At 43.6% G+C, this 20,959-nt stretch overlaps 1 protein-coding gene across 7 annotated transcripts in view; it reads left to right on the forward strand.

Annotated features, from left to right (window-relative positions):
• Window positions 1–20,959, forward strand: part of myo18ab (myosin XVIIIA b) — a 144,760-nt gene that overhangs the window by 74,070 nt on the left and 49,731 nt on the right. For all 7 annotated transcript variants that reach the window (XM_061681855.1, XM_061681854.1, XM_061681858.1 and 4 more), the window contains 11 exons: window positions 313–472; window positions 702–888; window positions 2,493–2,700; window positions 3,245–3,354; window positions 7,174–7,239; window positions 8,988–9,116; window positions 12,180–12,323; window positions 12,496–12,585; window positions 15,440–15,559; window positions 18,036–18,147; window positions 18,661–18,788. In XM_061681855.1, the coding sequence (XP_061537839.1) occupies window positions 313–472; window positions 702–888; window positions 2,493–2,700; window positions 3,245–3,354; window positions 7,174–7,239; window positions 8,988–9,116; window positions 12,180–12,323; window positions 12,496–12,585; window positions 15,440–15,559; window positions 18,036–18,147; window positions 18,661–18,788 (1,454 nt within the window). The remainder of the gene's footprint in view (window positions 1–312; window positions 473–701; window positions 889–2,492; window positions 2,701–3,244; window positions 3,355–7,173; window positions 7,240–8,987; window positions 9,117–12,179; window positions 12,324–12,495; window positions 12,586–15,439; window positions 15,560–18,035; window positions 18,148–18,660; window positions 18,789–20,959) is intronic.

A 20,959-nucleotide genomic window follows, 5' to 3' on the forward strand; every position in this document is an offset into this window, starting at 1 on the left:
GTTACGAGTCGGCATTTTTCTCTTCATTCTTCGGTAGAGAACTTCATTCGAGAACTTGTAACAAATGCCTCACGGCCCGGTACCGGTATGCGGTCCGGTGGTTGGGGACCACTGGGATAGACTACAGACAAATCACGCTAGTCCTAGAACTTGCCAATATGTTAAGGTTCTATGTGGAATTGATTATTAACGAAGGCACCCGCATACACACCACAGATCATATTAAATACATTGGACCAAACAATTCACGATATTCTCACGGCCAATAATGATAATAATAATGAGTAATGAAAACACTTTTTTAAATTTCAGGAACCAATCTGCTGCTGCGAGGACAGAAGCCACACCTCTTTCTGCTGGGCCACAGTCATGGGACAGACTGGGTGGAGTACAACACCCAGGGGTGGCTTAGTCATGCCAAGCACAACCCTGCTGCCCAGAACGCAGCCACCCTGCTGCAAGACTCCCAAAAGTAAGACGTTTTGATATTAGCATTGCATCACTGCTGCGGAGGGATAAGTCCGGTTTTTGATGCTAACGTACACCAACCAGCCACAACCTAGTCAGCAAAATTTATAATAGGATTGTATAAACTGTGTCATTTCCTTTATCATGATTATTTATCAAATTCAAGCAATTACTTTTTTCAAATTACACCCACAATGCAACACAATACTTGATATGTGTCACACATTTCTAAGGAAAAACATCAGCGGGTTGTTTGTGGGCCGAGCGAGCGGGGCAACAGTGTTGTCAGGCTCCATTGCTGGTCTGGAAGGAAGCTCGCAACTAGCCCTGCGACGGGCCACAAGCATGAGGAAGACCTTCACTACAGGTGTAGCTGCTGTCAAGAAGAAGAGTTTGTGTATCCAGGTCAAACTTCAGGTGGTAAGTAAAAAAAAGAAAGCGACAGTGTATGTATATGTGTGTGTGTGTATATATACTTCACCTATGAGAGACAAAATGAGAAAATAAAATCCATAAAATCACATTGTCTGATTTTTAAAGAATGTATGAGCAAATTATGGTGGAAAATAAATATTTGGTCACCTACAAACAAGCAAGAATTCTGGCTCTCACAGACCTGTAACTTCTTCTTTAAGAGGCTCCTCTGTCCTCCACTCGTTACCGGTATTAATGGCACTTGTTTGAACTCGTTTATCAGTATAAAAGACACCTGTCCACAACCTCAAAAAGTCACACTCCAAACTCCACTAAGAGCTGTCAAAGGACACCAGAAACAAAATTGTAGACCTGCACCAGGCTGGGAAGACTGAATCTGCAATAGGTCAGCAGCTTGGTGTGGAGAAATCAACTGTGGGAGCAATTCATAGAAAATGGAAGACATACAAGACCACTGATAATCTCGCTCAATCTGGAGCTCCACACAATATCTCACCCCGTGAGGTCAAAATGATCACAAGAACGGTGAGCAAAAATCCCAGAACCACACGGGTGGGGGGCCAGTGCCAGACGTGTCCCCCTGCTTAAGCCAGTACATGTCCAGGCCCGTCTGAAGTTTGCTAGAGAGCATTTGGATGAGGATTGGGAGAACGTCATATGGTTAGATGAAACCAAAATAGAATGTTTTGGTAAAAACTCAACTTGCCGTGTTTGGAGGAGAAAGAATGCTGAGTTGCATCCAAAGAACACCATAGCTACTGTGAAGCATGAGGGTGGAAACGTCATGCCTTGGGGCTGTTTTTCGGCAGTGACCAGGACAACTGATCTGTGTGAAGGAAAAAATTAATGGGGCCATGTTTTGTGAGATTTTGAGTGAAAACCTCCTTCCATCAGCAACGGTATTGAAGATGAAACATGGCTGGGTGTTTCAGCATGACAATGGTCCCAAACACACCGCCCGGGCAACGAAGGAGTAGCTCCGTAAGAAGCATTTCAAGGTCCTGGAGTGGCCTAGCCAATCTCCAGATCTCAACCTCATAGAGGATATTTGGAGGGAGTTGAAAGCCTGTGTTGCCCAGCAACAGCCCCAAAACATCACTGCTCGAGAGCAGCTCTGCATGGAGGAATGGGCCAAAATACCAGCAACAGTGTGTGACTTACAGAAAACGTTTGACCTCTGTCATTGCCAACAAAGGGTATATAACAAAGTATTGAGATGAACTTTTGTTATTGACCAAATACTTATTTTCCACCATAATTTGCTAATAAATTCTTTAAAATTCAGACAATATGATTTTCTGGATTTAAAAAAAAATATAAAAAATTCCCCCTCCATTTGTCACTCATAAGTGGGGTATACCTATGATAAAAATGACAGGCCTCTCTCATCTTTTTAAGCGGGAGAACTTTTTTGCCCCACTGTATATATACTGAGTGTGCGTGTGTCTATTTTATCCGCTGTGTAAGCTGCTGGTTGAGTTCGTTGGGTATTGTAGTCTAAGCAACATTGATTCTTTATTTCCAAAATAGTGGGATATAGCCGTACTGGGAAAAAAGCAATTGCCAATTGAATCACCTTCTTCTTTTAGGATGCCCTGATTGACATGGTACGTCGCTCCAAAGTCCATTTTGTCCATTGCCTGGTGCCCAAAGCGGAGGCAGTGGGGGGAGGAAGTGAGCCACGTGTTACACATGGAGAGAGCGCAGATTCTGGCCTCATGACTTTGGATGTGGGTCTTCTAAGAGCTCAGCTCCGAGGATCCAAACTGCTGGATGCACTGCGCATCTACAGACAAGGTAATGAAGTTCTCTACAGAAATAATTGGAAAAATTGTATGAAAAAAGTCTGTGAATGGCACAATGTAATTGACTTTTTTTTTCTTTTTTTTTTTCATAAAAATAAAGGCTGTTTATGTAAACCTAACAGTGTGTACTGTTAGTACAACGTTTTTATTATTCCCATTGAAATGAGAATGATGGATTGTTAGCAAATATGTGGGGAAAAAAAAGCTTGAAGAATCAATTTTGGCAATTATCTGCATTCATTGTACAATGACATTTGTATTGGTTGTGCAAATTTTACCCATTTGTTAAATTACCATTCTCAGAACTTCAGCCAGCAAAGTGTTATTATTTTGTTCATATCTCAATTTGACCAATGGTACTGCAATTTTAGTAGTCAGTAGCGTACTTTAATTCATCTTTTTCCCAGAATTATCTGTGGTCATCTCTAAAACCTTGCCAAAACCTCAAAACCTTTCACATTATCACCCGCGAGACCCTCACTCACTGTGTTTTTTGTTTTGCATGCTTTACTGTCAATCTTCTATCTTGCATCCAGGATACCCAGACCACATGGTGTTCTCTGAGTTCCGAAGGCGATTTGATGTCCTGGCACCACATTTAACCAAGAAGCATGGGCGTCACTACTTTGTGACCGATGAGAAGAGGGTGAGGGTGATATTTTTAATATTCATAAATCTGGTTTGACTGGTAAAATAATAGACAATCACCTATTTTTCACTGTAAAACATTAACTGAATAATCAGGTCATGTACTGGTGAGCACATCTGCCTCAAAGTCAGGAGATCCAGGTGAATTGCCAGTAGCACATCTCTGTGTGGTGTTTGCACGTTCTCCCTGTAATTGCATAGGGTTTCTCCCTGTACTCCGGATTCTTCCCACATCCCAAAAACATGCTTCCGAGGTTAATTGAAGACTAAATTGCCTTTGATGTGAATGTGAGTCTGAATGGTTGTTTGTGTACATACAGTGTATGTTCAGATTCAGAAAACAATTTTAAAACATCTTTATCCCGACAGGGAATTTGAAGGAGCAGAGAGCGGCACACTTATTGACACAACTTTAAAACATAAATACTTCATACTTTAAAAATAAGTCAGGGTAGAAATAGAAATCAGGATGACTGGAGGTCAGAGTTCTGAAAGGTTTTGGAGAAGAATGGCCTTGGAGACAAATCTGGATCTCCTCTCGGTCCTAATGGTTGGATGCCTGCCTCTTGAATGATGGGACGAGAGCGTGCCAGGGGTCTTTCAGGATCCGGGTAGTCATGCCGCAAACCTACTGGTCCTATCTAGCAGTCAAGGAGCGAGTCGGAAGTCCGATGATCCTGGAGCACACCTTGACTACACCGTGTTGGCGGTTCTTCTCCTGGAGGTAGATCGAAAGGTACAAGCAGACCATCAAGAACGACGTCAGGCTCTATGGAGGTGTGAAAGAATGTCAGTAGCCTCTTGTTGCTGACTAAAGAGTTAAGCTTCCTCATCTGGTACATCCTCTGGATTACCTCTGTGATCCAGGAGAACCTCAGGTGGTCACTGAAGCTGGTCGCCAGGTGTTTGTACTTCGTCGCAGTCTCAACCGGTGAACGATGGATAGTGGGGGCGACCTCTGTACTTTGCACGCTCTGTCTTTTGGAGAAGGTCATCACAATCTCCTTGGCCTTGCTGACCTTCAGTTCCAGCTGGGTGGTGTCACACCACTTGACAAACTGCCGCAGAGTAGGTCCATAGAACTGAGTTGGGCCGGACAGGAGAATGACACATTCTCATCGTTAGCCAACTTTACCATGTGACAGTTGAGTCGTGGGGAGCCTGCAGAGGTGGTGATGAGGTCAGACAGGTTGTTGTTGATGCTGAACGATTAAGGAAGTCCAGGATCCAGAGAATATGCTGACCATCCTGGTTGAGGTTTTGCTGGTGGAGGCGCTTTGCAGCATGTGTGGGGCTTGTAGGGTGTTCAATGTGAGAGGAGAAGTTTTCAAGCAGAAACCTGGCCAAGGTGTTGGGAAGCTCCAGGTGTTTGTGGATGGTGTCAGTAATTAAAGTTTTGATATCGTTGAAGCATCTGCCTGCCAGGTATACGAATTGAAAGGGGTTGAGCTGTGAACTGGGACGGAATGTGCTGTTTAACGACCCTCTTCATGTAGAGATGAGGACCACTGGAGTTTGTTCATGTTCCCATCAAGGTTCCTCTTGGGTATGGGGATGATGAATATTTCCACAGCTTGGGGACAGTACCAGTGCTTGTGGAGGTCTGAAACAGGCTCTAGAAAACACATCCAAGCCGGTGAGTGTAATGTTTGAGATTGCGGCCACTGATGATGTCGGCACCAGGTGTACAGTTCATTTTGGACCTCTCAATGGCTCTCGCCATTTATTCGGTGTGGAATGTGGTAGGGGAGTCAGTAGGCCTGACTTGAGACCTGGTGTAGGCAAGGTTGGTGGAGTTGTTGCTCTTGAATCTGGTGTTGGAGTTGAGGGCATTGTGGAGAGATGCTGGCTGCCGACATTGATATGAAGAGGGTCACTGGTGGCTGCGGTGGAGGGTGCTGTTCACAGTAGTCAACCTCTCCAGCCCTTGCCAAGCTGCGCGGAAGTTCCACTGAGTAAATCTCTCCTCCACTTTGTTCTTGTAATTCAGCTTGGTGATCTTGATGTTTTTTTTATGTATTTGATGAGCTTCTTCCCCATCTCAAACCTGGAGAAGAAGACTCAGTTGTTCCGACTGCTGATCTCCCTCTGCTGCTCAGTGGCACAGGATTTATTGTTGGGAATGTGTTTGAAATTGGGATGTACAGTACCGGTCCATAGTGTACTGTGCCTCCTGCCTCTGTGTCCCTCTTAGCTGCGATAGGCTCCAGATCACCCGTGTATAAAAAAATGGATGGCTAGGTGGAATAAGCATCTATTTAGTCCGATTTCTTCTTGTCCGTCTATCTCCAAGATGACGGCATTCTTCACAAGATCACTCAAGACATACTGAAAATGTTGCTCGATGATGTTGAGTCATATCTATCCATCCATCCATCCATTTTCCGTACCGCTTATCCTCACTAGGGTCGCGGGCGTGCTGGAGCCTATCCCAGCTATGGTCGGGCGAGAGGCGGGGTACACCCTGAACTGGTCGCCAGCCAATCACAGGGCACATATGAACAAACAACCATTCGCACTCACATTCACACCTCCGGGCAATTTAGAGTCTCCAATTCCTGCATGTCTTTGGGATGTGGGAGGAAACCGGAGTGCCCGGAGAAAACCCTCGCAGGCACGGGGAGAACTTTTTTAAAATGCGGGCTACGCCCCCAGGTGTGAGGTGTTATGCTAAAGTAGTCCTTGCAGATGGTGACGATCCATTGACGAATCTCCTCATCTGTGTGAAAAATACTAAGAATGCTGTTATACTTAGTCGAGGCCTGACACAAAGGCACCCTCAAAGTAGTGCCTCTTGTTGTTCACTGAAACTAGAACTTTCCCGTTCAATAGCAGATAGCATTTTTTAGCATTGTGCTGTCTTTGGAACATTTTGTGGCGGACTACTTCCTTAACTTTGGGGAGTACAGCAGGGGATTTGTATCGAAGTTGTCTTTGAAACCTGAAGTCGTCCCATCACGCAGGTTACCCACCTCTCCATCAGCTATAAGTACTCTTATGAACACAGGGAAATCATATTCTACAAGTAATATGTAACTACAGTATGTAAGCGGATTGTCTTCTACAATTGTTAACAATCAGAGCAAAGCTTTTTCCAGAAATAAATTAAGGACAACGGCACTTCGATCAAAGCAAACCTTATTTACATATCAAATATGAATGAAAGAGCAGTCTTCTCATCTGCCAGGTGTCCAACTAGAAGAGCATGACAAAGAGAATCCTGGTCATTTCCAACCACATACCCAATTGGGGTGGGAATTAGTATTTCTTTCATCAAGTTCCTCACCTCATACTCACGGGACAAAAAGAACCCACTCCTCTCCCTTTGCCATTTTCATCCTACAGAAAGAGCATTCTTGTTCATAATTAATTATAATTGCACAGGCTGTTAGCATATGACTAGTGCAGCGATTAATTACCGACTGGTAATCACGACAATCTCTTTTGACAACCGCCTCTCCCTATCCCACCCTCCTCTCTCACACACATCGGAACATACACGTGTATTTCCTTGTCTCATTATCTTTCACTTTCTTTTACAGTGGGGCAAAAAAAGTAACAACAGCGGTTGACAATGATTTTAAGAGGTAGTAGTGACATCAGCAACAACGACCAGACAACAATTACCTCAGTAGCAGTATACAACTAGTCTAATACTGTTTTGTGATCGTAGATACACAGTATGTTTCATCTCAGATCTGGGTGTCGGTTAAGAGGCCGACATTCTACACACAACAATGCCATTTGATTATGTAAAATGTATTTTGTAAGTTGTTGTCGTATATGTGTCAGCTGGTTGTATTTTTTGGGTTGCCAGGCAGTGGAGGAATTGCTGGAGTCCTTGGATTTGGAGAAGAGCAACTACCACATGGGGCTAAGCCGGGTGAGTGGAGGATATACAGTAAACCGTTTTCACTGACATTACAGAGTATAGATATTGGCTAGGCTCTTAAAACCTTGATTCTTTTCTTTTACAATGACTTGTACGTTGCTCAGCTTTCACAATTATTGCAAGCAATGTGAACATTCAACTCTGCCTTTTTTACGTTTTCACAGCAGTCATTTTGAAATAAATACTTTGAGATATGAGAGACCCAACTTAGAAGTTTTTCAAGATGCGAGCCATCATTCGGCCAAATTTATGCTTTGGCTTGCGAGTACAATCTTGAGATACGAGCGCTTCATGGTGACAGTAAACTTGATTCTACACATGTAACAACAAGCACCACTTTTGCAAATAGTGAACATTTCCTCAAAGAAGTTGAATTTCACTCCCTGTTGAAATTTATGGTCAAACGAAGCGTAAATTAAAGAGAATTACACGTTGTGTATTTAAAACAACCACATAACTTTGCTTCAAGATCTGCTCGCTTAATGTTAACAAACACCAACCCATCGACTGGAAAACGCAATTGACATGCGAACAGTTGGCGACAATAGAAGCCTTTAAGCAACGGATATTTGAACACATACAGTGGGGCAAAAAAAGTAAAGCCAGCCACCAATTGCGCAAGTTCTCCCACTTAAAAAGTTGAGAGAGGCCTGTAATTTTCATCATAGGTATACCTCACCTATGAGAGACAGAATGAGAAACAAAAATCCAGAAAATCACATTGTCTGATTTTTAAAGAATTTCTTAGTGAATTATGGTGGAAAATAAGTATTTGGCCACCTACAGGCAAACAGGATTTCTGGCTCTCATAAGAGGCTCCTCTCTCCTCCACTCGTTACCGGTATTAATGGCACCTGTTTGAACTCGTTGTCGGTATAAAAGACACCTGTCCACAACCTCAAACAGTCACATTCCAAACTCCACTATGGCCAAGACCAAAGAGCTGTCAAAGGACACCAGAAACTTAAATTGTAGACCTGCACCGGGCCGGGAGGACTGAATCTGCAATAGGTAAGCACCTTGGTGTGAAGAAATCAACTGTGGGAGCAATTGTTAGAAAATGGAAGACATACAAGACCACTGATAATCTCCCTCGATCTGGGGCTCCACGTGATGTCTCACCCCGTGGGGTCAAAATGATCACAAGAACGGCGAGAAGAAATCCGGGATTACCCAAGATCTCCTCCTCCCTCTCCTCTCCCAGCCAGCGCTGTCAATATAACATACACGTGCTCTCTTTCACAAGTGGGTCTTCTACACGGAGGCAACCAATCAGAGGAAAGGGGGCGGTCTGAGCCAAATATGGACAAATTGTATACAAAACGAGTTCACACCAGAAGTAGCTGTCAGAGGGGCCTCTTCTGGACACTCGTATGACAAAACCAAGGGGCTTTTTTTGCAATGAAATTGACCCTTTTATACTACTCTTAAGTCCATGTTAGAGACGTACTCTATGGAGGTCGAAATAGCCAAAATATGAGACCTTTAAAATGAACAGAATTGAGATAACCTTTGGACTGATCTTGTTTTGGTTAATGTCACAGGGGTCCGACACTGAGTTTATTTGGAGTGTTTACAAATGGAAGCAAAATGCTGCCTGACGAACTTTTTAGACAGCAGAAACGGACCACGCGTGGAAACGCATTTTAAAAGCGACTTATTTGCAGCAATTTTAAAATGTCTTCCAGTTAGTGTTTTAGTGTAATGACTGTTTGGCTTTTTCTGCTTTCCTCCCTTAGGTTTTCTTCAGAGCGGGGACTCTGTCAAAGCTGGAGGAGCAGCGGGTTGTTCAGACCAAAAGAAACATCTCTCTGTTCCAGGGTGCCTGCAGGGGATATTTGGCCAGGCAAGCATTCAAAAAGAGGAAGGTAAGACTTCTGCACATTTAGGAGAGGAAACTCTTAGGCTCGCCCCATCAGAAGCAACGTGGCTGAAAAACCGGGTTGGGTAAATAGTTGTCACGAGTGGCCGACCGTCGCCCACTGGTTTGGCTGCAATTGCAAATTTACATTTGAATTGCCCGTGAACGGCGTCACATTGTTGCAGATGCGACAGGAGTGCACTTGAGCTTTCGCAAAAAAACACATCCAGGTTTTAAGCGTAAGCGAGAACCAGCCGGAAAATGGCCGCCGCCACCAATCCAGTAAATATATATTGTTTTACAATAATTCTTAACAAATGACTAATTTCATATGGACAGTACCTGTAAGGTAAGCAAGCAAACTGCAGAAAGTCTCTGTTGCCGAAATGCAAATCAAATCAAATGTATTTATATCATCATCAGAATGCAACGCAGTGCTTTACAGAAATAAAAACAGACAATTAAGATGGCAAGAAACACAAGCCCTCCACCTCCCACCCCCACATACAAACGCAAAACACACCCACATGAACACGCACAAATGCACATACACATGCATAGCACATATTCAGAATCAGAATCAGAATCATTTTTATTTGCCAAGTATGTCCAAAACACACAAGGAATTGGTCTCCGGTAGAGACATGACAAGGTACTGAGGGTCCAGGTGAGAAAAGACTAACCTGTGGGAGTGATCCACACCGAGAGGTGCCACGGCCCGCAGCCGCAGGCGATGCCGCCACAAAGACCACCGTGACCTGGGAGGACCGGGATGGACTCTCCACATTGTGCGCAGCCCCCGTCTCCCAGGCCTTGGGGAAACTGCAGAATGACGTCACCGCGGGCAGACCAAACACACCTCCCGGCGTAGAGGCTCCCATGATGACACGCTGGACTAAAACCTTAAAAAATACAAAGAGACAATAGGATATACAATTTCACGTAACGGTAATTCGTAGAATCTGACTGAATAATGTTGTCGATATATCGATTTGAGTTGAAAACGACGGACTATAAACTTAAGGATGACTTCCCATAAACATAAGTCGAGGAATCCCCTGTGAGTTGTATCACGCAGTTTTCTATGCTCAACACCGATGGCAAGAAGCCTCCTGTAATCTTATGGATGCTAATTGGAAATGTGACTAATACGCCCCTAATGTAAGAAATGTAGAAGTGCAGGCGTGAGCTCTGTTTACATGTTGCGATATGGATAGATGATGACATCGCTGTGACGGTTTCAGGACTGCACATTTCGTGGAGTTGAGGCGATGATCTTTACTGGAAGTGTGGGGGAGGGGACCGGCTTGGGGGTTCACCTGAGGGGCCCGCTTGGTGGAAAGAGGGTTGGGGCGTTTGTGGTGGGTGGTGGGGGGAACGAGACAAGTCTCGAACTTCGGCAACAACACACCTTCCGGCAACAACACAACTCCCGGCACGTTTCCGGTTTCACACAAGATGTCCGGCAACACACGGTGACGTCATCTCCGGTCCCAGACAAGACCCCTCCGACAACGGACGATGACGTCACTTCCGGCAACAGACGATTTTGACAGAAGCTGAACAGTATCCGTTTTTTTTATGTGGCATGCTCGATCACTTGGTGTGCAGCAAAGAGTTGCCAACTGTCATTTTTTTCTATGATAGTCCAGTCACGTTCAGCTGTGTCGCTGGGCGTGCAGTGGGCTACAGTGAGTGTTTCAGTTTCCCCCCCGGCTTTTGTACTGCACTTTACCATCTCAGATTGGCTCATCTCGACTCGGGAGATCCGTTTTCCACTTTAAAATCGTACAGTGGACACTGGTCGCATCAGTCATACCGACACACAAGCAAACAATAACAATGGAGGAGAACAAGACAACTATTAAATTACATCATTCCAATTTATCGAATGACATATTTAACACTCCAAAAAAACGTAGGACTGTATGAATCTTTTCTATTGTTAAGGTAGAATACCGCTCCAACATGAAATGGTTGCACCTTATGAATTGGGCACCTTTTGATTATTTCACCAAGGAAAAATAAGACTTACCTTAAAATGACAGTAGGCTGTGAACTCGAGGCTGACACAGGAGTGGATGTTGACTCCCGCTCCGTCCCACTCCCACAGAGATCGCTTCGTGTTTAAAAAAAATTCCGTCCAATCCCAAATTTTTGAAGAAAAAAAATAAATATCCCACGCAATCACAATTTTTGGGAAAAGAAATCCCACTGCCACGGAGATTCATCCCAATCTCGAGCCAAACTTTTGCAGAATCCCACTCCCATTGAAATTTTTTTTTTTTTTTTACTTCCAGTCAATCCTGCTCCATTTTTCTTACGCGGTACAAAATACGTCATACATCTCTGCCTCAGTCACCGTAATAAATACGTTGAATTACCGTAATGATCAGGAAACAAAACATCCCGCCATCATGTTTTCCACTCCCGTCCATTCCCGATGATTTTGTTTTCATAGTCCCCGCTCCCGCCCTCTCCCAATTACATTCGCTCCAGCTCCTGCCGAATCCCGTGATTGATGGTGAAATACACTCCCACCCAGCGGGAATCCCGCAGACCCCTGAAAAATGTCAGCCTCTACTGTGAACATCATTGGACATTTAAACAGGAAGGTATTTACCAATAAGTGGGTGGAATAACAAAAGATACTAGAATGAATGAAACACCACCCAAATTATCCAATGAGCTCCGACCCAAGCTCTGACAGCCCGCGACCCAAATGAGGGCAAGAGGTTTAGAAAATAGATGAATGGAAGTGTCCTCTACCAGAAAAGGATGAGGTGGAAAGGTATTTTTTGGGTCATTTTAAGATTTGGCTTTTATTTTCTCTTGAAATCAGTGCTGTAGCTATCACAATTAAGCTTTCTGAAATTTAGGAATTCTATTTTTTCATTTACCATTGTCATCAATCTCAATAATGTTATGAACAAGGCCCAGCTGAACATCGGTACAAATATTCAAAAATAACCAAATATACGTTTACATTTTTTATTGTTCTATCATTCTGTCTTGTTTTGTTCTTGTCACCTCATGAAAACTTTCAATTCTGTCTGCATCTGTCTGACAGATCCAGGATTTGGCAATCCGGTGTATCCAGAAGAACATCAAGAAGAATCGCGGGGTTAAAGGTTGGCCGTGGTGGAAGCTTTTCACGACAGTCAGACCTTTAATTGAGGTCCAACTAACTGAAGAGCAAATCCGTGGCAAAGATGTAAGTATGAAACATACGACCAGGTGGTTCTGGATTTAGTTGGATTTCCATTTGCAAAAAAAAAAAAAAGTCATTACTCAAATAATAATAAAGAGTTCAATATTTAAATGAGTGAATTAATGAATACACAGTAATTGTATATCCTATGGATCTCATGCCACTTACTTTTTAGGAAGAGATCCTCCAGCTGAAGCAGAAGCTGGAGAAGATCGAGAAAGAAAGGAATGAACTGAGACTCAACAGTGACCGTCTTGAGACCAGGGTAAACTTTCATAATACAAAGAAAAAAACCAGCTGCTGTATATATTGGACTGTTTGACGTGACATAAATATCCATGCATCCATTTTCTTTTACCGCTTCTCCTCGGTGGGGTCGCGCGCGTGCTGGAGCCTATCCCAGCTATCTTCGGGCGGGAGGCGGGGCACACCCTGAACTGGTCGCCAGCCAATCGCAGGGCACATACAAACAAACAACCATTCGCACTCACATTCACACCTATGGGCAATTTTAGAGTCGTCAATCAACCTACCGCGCATGTTTTGGGGATGTGGAAGGAAACCGGAATGCCCGGAGAAAACCCATATTCCTTTTGTTATCCCATAATTCACATGCAAGGTTGTGATGGAAATGGAATGTTCTTTGGAGGCTCCTTTAAGTATTCATGACATTAACCCAGACTTAGTGGATGAAGAAAGTCTTCACACGCCTGTTCAAATGCCTGGTTTTTGTGATGTAAAAAAAGAAATAAAATACATTTTAAACAATTAGACCATGATAAATAATTGTGACCAATCATTTGTACTACTCAATTGAAAAAATATATATTTTACAGGGGGGGAAGTAAAAATAAACAACTGATATAATGTGGTTGCACAAGTGTACACACCCGCTTATCACTAGGGATGTGGCAGTTGTGGAACACGCAGTTGTTTAATTTTACTTCCCCTCTCTAAAATGTTTGCTTTTCAGTCGAGTTGGACAGGTTATATGACAAAGTAATGGTGGGAAAAGTTTTAAAAATGATTTAACTTGGTCTCATTTTTTATAAGACAAACATTTGGCATTTGAACAAGGGTGTGCGTAGGCTTTTTATTTATACTGCAGCTACAACATATTAGGTAATAATGTCCACTAAAGACCAGCTCAGGGTGGACCATGCCTCTCACCCGAAGATAGCTAGGATAGGCTCCAGCAAGCCCGCGACCCTCCTGAGGATAAGCGGTACAGAAAATGGATGGATGGATGTACACTAAAGAATCACAGGGGTGTGATTTCTTGGATTTATGACAATACACAGTGCCACCAGAAACTATACAAACCCCTTCACGTTTTCCACATTTGCTATGTTACAGACTTATTCTAAAGCTGGTTTCTTTAAAAAAAAAAAAAAATCTTCATAAAATATCCCATCCTGACAAACTAAAACATATTTTCAGACATTCGTGTGAATTTATATAAAAAAATTAAACATTCAAACAGAATAAGTATATAAGTTTTCACAGCCTTTGCTATGACACTCAAACTTAAGCTCGGGTGCATCTGATTGCCACTGATCATCCTTTAGATGCTTCGACAACTTGAATGGAGTCCATCTGTGGTAAATTCAGTTGATTGAACATCATTTGGAATGGCACACACTTGTCTATATATAAGGTCTCCTAGTTCGCAGTGCATATCGGAGCAGAAACCAAGCAATGAAGTCTAAGGATTTGTCTGCAGACCTCCGAGACCAGATTGTGTCAAGGCACAAATCTGGGTCAGGATACAAAAGAATTTCAGCAGCATTGAAGGTCCCGAAAAGCAGTGTGGTCTCAATTATTCGGAAAAGTTTAGAACCACCAGGACCCGTCCTAGATCTGCCCGTCCGACCAAGCTGAGTAACTGGGGAAGAATGGCCTCGGTCAGAGAGGTGAACAAGAACACTATGGTCACTCAGGCGGAGCTCGAATGTGCCTTTGCGGAGAGAGGAGAACCATCCAGAAGGTCAAAAATTGCTAACACACTCCACCAAGCAGGCCTTTATGGTAGAGTGGCCAGACGGAAGCCACTTCTCACTAAAAGGCACATGGCAGCCTGCTTGGAGTTTGCCAACAGGCACCTTAAGGATTCTCAGACCTGCAGAAACAAAATTCTCTGGTCTGATGAAACCAAAATATAACTTTTTGGCCTGAATTAAAAAAAAATACCTGGAGAAGAAAGAGGCACTGCTCATCAAATTTAAAATTTAGGAGAAGCGACGAGAAACCTTTTTATCAGTCTCGTAATCTGAAGGTTGCTACACTTTCTATACGTCCAGAGGTTTCTTTCATCGAACCCAAACACACCCAACAACGCAGGTAGTGAATTTGATGTCAAATTTAATCCTCTAACATGGGGACTCTACAGGAAAAAAAACACAGAGAAACACAAAACAAAGTACAGATGAACATTGGCAAAGGAAACTGACTTGTGATGACGTTCGCAACGGGCGCGTCGTGCCCCCTTCCGTTCCCTTGGGGTGAGCTCAGGCCCCCTGAACAGGGTAGCTCGGAGCGCTTGCAGGATGCTCTGCTGCCGGGGATGGTCCGATGTGTCCTCGTCACCTCGTGGTGAAGTGGGCGTCCTGCCCTGGCCAGATGTCGGCAAGTTGGTCGGGTGAGACCAAATCTGCCCCAGAGAGCATAGCTCTGGCCTTTTTACGGCCGAAGCGAGCCAGAAGGGGGAGGTTTGGACCAAAGGGGTAGCTGGACCGCCTCTGAGTGTTAAATTTCCATTTTGGCATTATTTCGTGGTTTAATACCAGTGGAGTAAAATATGAATTATTGGATTAAGATAACGAGACCATTTTCCCACTTTGCGTTGTCCCACGCCCATCTTCTTTAATACCTGTAACGAATGTTTCACATGTTATGTGATTTTTGAGACCACTACTATTTTCAATGTGGCATGGGTGTGGTGTAGAGTGAAACATTTCATCTGCTTCAGTTGTCAACAGATTTGACATCAGACATTCAAGTTTGCAGAAATACAGTCACTCGTGGCGTTCATGTAAAGTTCTTAGAATATTAACTGGTTGCACTGTAAATTTGAATTTACTCGACACTTGCCGCGCGTGTGTGGTGTGTTGCGTGAACAGATCGCTGAGCTCTCTTCAGAGTTAACTGATGAGCGGAATACAGGAGAATCGGCCTCCCAGCTGCTACAGACTGAAACATCTGAGAGACTCCGTCTTGAGAAGGACATGAAAGACCTCCAGGTACACACACACACACACACACATCTGTTTGTACGAGACATGTATGTAGAATAATCCTGATTTAGTTCAATAGTTTGACTGGTTGATTAGCATGGCAATGTCCCTTGCAGTGTTCTGGGCAAAAAGGGTTGCGTTGTTAAATGAATGACCCAATTATCAGTTGATTTAGCGTTTCTGTAAATGTTGGTTTAGCTGCTTCTGGAGACTGTGGTCATCTCACCAGGCCAACGAACTGTATCGAGAAACTTTGGAAAAACTTCATCCCACAGAGACCTGACCTCAACCCCGTAAACATGTTTGGGCTGGACCAGATCAGAGATTGTGAGCCAAGCCCTCTCTTGCAATTCAAATGACTGACAAAGCGGGCCCAACTCTCTTCCAGTCACAGCCTCACCCCTCACCCACAAACGTTCTCAGCCATGCCCCGAGGACCGTGTCGATATAGCACAGATCTGAAGCATTCACTGATGTCAGAAAGATTAATAATATTCCCACGTGAAAATCCCTTGCTCCCACCACATCTGAGGGTGATCGGTTTATGTCAATAAACATATGTGTTCTTATAAACAATCATAAATTGTCATATCAGCTCCACTAAAGGCATGTCAAGACATGTTCAGTCTTGACCTAACACAGCGATGTCATAGTATGTAGGATATTACGTTACATTATTTAAACATACAGTGGCTACGGAACGTATTCAGACCCCATCAATTTTCACTCTTTGTTATATTGCAGCCATTTACTCAAATCATTTAAGTTCATTTTTTTACCCCTCATTAATGTACACACAGCAACCCATATTGACAGAAAAAAACGGAATTGTTGACATTTTTGCAGATTTATTAAAAATGAAAAATTGAAACATCACACAGCCGTAAGTATTCAGACCCTTGGCTGTGACACTCATATATTGAACTCGGGTGCTGTCCATCTTCTGATCATCCTTGAGATGGTTCTCCACCTTCATTGGAGTCCGGCTGTGTTTGATTATACTGATTGGACTTGATTAGGAAAGCCACACACCTGTCTATATAAGACCTTACAGAGAGCAAATGAGAATCCTGAGGTCAAAGGAACTGCCTGAAGAGCTCAGAGACAGAATTGTGGCAAGGCACAGATCTGGCCAAGGATACAAAACAATTTCTGCTGCACTTCAGGTTCCTAAGAGCACAGTGGCCTCCCTAATCCTTAAATGGAAGACATTTGGGTCGACCAGAACCCTTCCTAGAGCTGGCCGTCCGGGAAAACTGCGCAATCAGTGGAGAAGAGCTTTGGTAAGAGAGGTAAAGAAGAACCCAAAGATCACTGTGGCTGAGCTCCAGAGATGCAGTCAGGAGAAAGTTCTAGAAAGTCAACCATCACTGCAGCCCTCCACCAGTCGGGGCTTTATGGCAGAGTGGCTCGACGGAAGCCTCTCCTCAGTGCAAGACCGCATGGAGTTTGCTAAAAAAAAAAAACAAACAAAAAAAAAAAAAAACACCCGAAGGACTCCCATGATGGTGAGAAATAAGATTCTCTGGTCAGATGAGACCAAGGTAGAACTTTTTGGCCTTAATTCTAAGAGGTATGTGTGGAGAAAAACAGGCACTGCTCAACACCTGTCCAATACAGTCCCAACAGTGAAGCATGGGGGTGCCACCATCATGCTGTGGGGGTGGTTTTCAGCTGCAGGGACAAGACAACAAGTTGCAATCGAAGGAAAGATGAATGCGGCCAAGTACAGGGATATCCTGGACAAAAACCTTCTCCAGAGTGCTCAGGACCTCAGACTGGGCCGAAGGTTTACCTTCCAACAAGACGATGAGTCCAACATCAAATGAGTTCACGGTTCAGCTTTGCAGTTCCTCTCATCGCCAGCGGGTGGCACCTTGTCCCAGTTTGGTCTCCCGGAGAGAGGATCCCACCTTTTAGCTGCTTTCAGTTCAAACGAAGAAAGGACTCTTTGATGACTGTAAACCAAGATCGGGGGGACCTGCTAATTAATTTAAGGTCCAGAAGGCGTCTACATGTGGCTGTCTCACAGCAGGGCTGCTTGGAAGAATGCAGTTTATCAAGCTGTGGGGGAGTCACTCTGACACCACAGGTTGCGGGGGAGCATGTCCGCTACACAAGGGTATCGGAATACAAGGTTTTATTGCAGTAGTCTGACATAGTGAAAGACCAAATTTGTCTTAGTCTTGTCGTCTGATCCCGGCATTACGTGTTGTCTGTCCCACACCGCCGACATGTTTTTTTGTTTTTTTTAAATAACCTTTTGGGCGGTCAGGTATTTACAGTACTACGTCAAAAAACATGCGACAAGGCTAAAATTAAACTAGCTTTTGGATCCAATAATCTGTACATGATGGCAACAGGGAGTAAATGTCTTGCGAATTATGACATTAAAGAGCATCAGCATAAAATGCTAATTATTGGCCGATACCCATCAAGTCGATCAGATCGGTGTAATGTCGAGCTTTCACATACCTTTTAGGACCAGTTTGACAGCATGAAGAAAAATATGGAATCTATGGAGATGGAAGTGATGGAGGCTCGTCTCATCAGGGCCTCTGAACTCAATGGAGAGTTGGATGATGATGAATCAGGTAAGACTCCTTCCTGCACACATGCAAAAACCAAAAACCAGCCGGAAGAGGTCATCTGCTGAGACTCCTGTTCATGTTTGTGTATGTTGTCGACCTCGGCTTCATTCTTCAAAATCCTAATCGTCCACCCAGCTCAAGTTGGATGGCTGACATTGCCTTGCATAGAATGGGCAATGGCAGCTACTAGTTGTTGAAAGAAAGCAACTTAAAAAACATTTGTTAAAGTTTGTTTTGTTTTTTTACGTAAAACGAGTAACGACTAAAACTAAAGACGGAAATATATGTTTTTTGTTTAGTTTTTTTAAGTTTAAAAAAAGCAAATGGCACCGATTGGGTGGAATGGGCCAGTTATAATAACCTGGACAACCCAATCCTGACAAGCCGTGTGCAGAATTGAAACCCTTTGAAAATCTGTGTTTGGGTCTCCTTTTTTGAAATCCCAATTTGAATGACAAACTCAATGAAACAATCTGACGTGTGTGAATTCTACATGTATATCTGCTAACGTGACAGGAGGCGAGTGGAAGCTGAAGTATGAAAGAGCTATCAGGGAAATTGAATTCACCAAGAAGCGACTGCAGCAGGAGTTTGAGGACAAGCTGGAAGTCGAGCAGCAGAACAAACGGCAGCTGGAGAGGAGGGTGAGCGAATAACGGCGTCATGCACCCGCTGACACACACGATAGATAGTCATCCGTTTTAATAATTGCTGTCCATCCATCCATTGCAGTCCTTCCATCCATTTTCCATTTCGCTTATTCTTACTAGGGTCACGGGCGAGCTGGAGCCGATTCCAGCCGAGTCTGGACGAGAGGCGGGGTACACCCTGAACAGGTCGCCAGCCAATTGCGGGGCAATAATTGCAGTCGTACTGACTAGTTTATTTTGCAAGAAAAAGTATAAGAACCCTTTGGAATTACAGTGGAACCTCGATAAAACAGACCGATATCATGGATATCATGGATAAAACGGACCGTCGGGACTGAAAAATGTGTTCAAAAATAGTTTGGATTTGTCACTTAAACTCCCGTTGAAAGTCTGTTAGTTCCAGAATTGGACGCTGTTGTTTGCTGGCGCTGTGGCGCAATGCAGGCAGAGAATGGGACTGCCGTGTTTGCGGGTCACAAATATACAGTACAATATGACTAGCTCCAAATCCGAAAGACATGCCTCCTGTGCCTTATGTGGCGGCCATGTCGAATGTGATGCATTGACGTGGCGGCCATGTCATGATGGATGTATCGATTGTCTATTGTATATCGTCTCGCTGCGCAGGGACAGAGAAGCGGCATGTCGGCAGTTTTAACTCTGAGGAATACAAAGCACAAGTCTGGAACATGCTATTTTTTGGGACAGTAACATTTTTTTTTTTTTTTTTTGTCAAGCTAGTTCGCCTTTGGCAACGGCTTTGGAAGTAGGAAGCACACGAATTCTTCGCGGCACACGAAAGCGACTCGCCTATGATGAGTACTGTACGTCAACAATATCACCATGACCAAGCACACAGGCGTGGTAAGTTTGGATAAAATGTGAAACTTTCAAACATGTTTATCTCCAATAACTTAGTGCTGCACACAGAGCGTTTTAAGCCACAAAAATAACATACAAAACAATCATTTTGTACTGTACAGTAATATAGGTGCATATGGCCTCAAGAAAAAAAGTGCCTCGATGTAACAGCTATAAGGGACGACATCCACCCCCACCCCCTTAACTCCCCCACCTCCGCCCGCCCCTATTAGTCTGTTCTATTGAGGTTCCACTGTATTTGTATTTCTGCATAAAATGGGCATAGAATGTTATCTGATGTTCACGTAAGTTAGAACAATAGACCAACAGTGTCTCCTTAAATTAATTCCACGCATACAATTATGTTTTCATGTTGTTTTTTTTTATTGGATGGAACATGTAAACATTCACAGTGGTGGGGAGAAACATGAATTGAACCCCCAGGCTAAGGACTGCTTCAAGAGCTAAACAGAGTCGGGAGTTAGCCAACCTAGAATCCAATCAATGTTATAAGATTTGAGGTGCTCTGCCCTCTAAAAATACACCCACCAGTCAGTTTTGAGTTTTGTAATTGCAAGACGAATTGCACGATGTGAACCATGCCTCACGCAAAAGAGCTCTCACAATACACACAACTACGTAAATATCTTGAAAAGCCTTGATGTTTATCAGTCCATTGTCTATGAATTGAAAAAGGTGCGACTAAAGCATTAAACAAGAAGGGATGTCATTGGAGGACAACACGGAGAGAAGCACGTTGTTGACTTGAACAGAAAAAAAGGCTCCGCACACCACCATCAAAACCTCATCCGAACTTTGAAGTATGGTGGAGCGTGCATCAAGATTGGGGAACTTAATACCATCTGTATGCCAACTGAAGATGAACAGAGGAGGAGTGATGCAACAGGACAAGGACCCAAAGGACAGAAGTAAATCAGCAACTGAATGGCTTTAACAGAAGAAATGACGGCCTTTCTTGGAGTGGTCCAGTCAGAGTCCACCCCAGACATCCCAACAATATTGTAGTTTTGTAAGGCGGAATGGTCCAACTTTTCTCTGTTAAATTTATTCAGAAACCCAAGTAATTACAAAGGGTTAGCATACTTTTTCAAGTAACTGTATATACCAGGAGCCATCGATATATCAAACTTCTCTACCTCGTCAGTGACCATGATTCTCTCCACTGTGTAGCTTCCCTGTGCCCCTATAAATTCTTGCCAAATTCCCATTGACTTTTGGCATTTATTCCAGAGTTCACAGAATTTCCTCCTGAACGTATTTAAGGCATTCGATTTTTTTTCAAT

The sequence above is a fragment of the Phycodurus eques genome, chromosome 7 (genome assembly GCF_024500275.1).
Source record: "Phycodurus eques isolate BA_2022a chromosome 7, UOR_Pequ_1.1, whole genome shotgun sequence".
Taxonomy (NCBI): domain Eukaryota; kingdom Metazoa; phylum Chordata; class Actinopteri; order Syngnathiformes; family Syngnathidae; genus Phycodurus; species Phycodurus eques.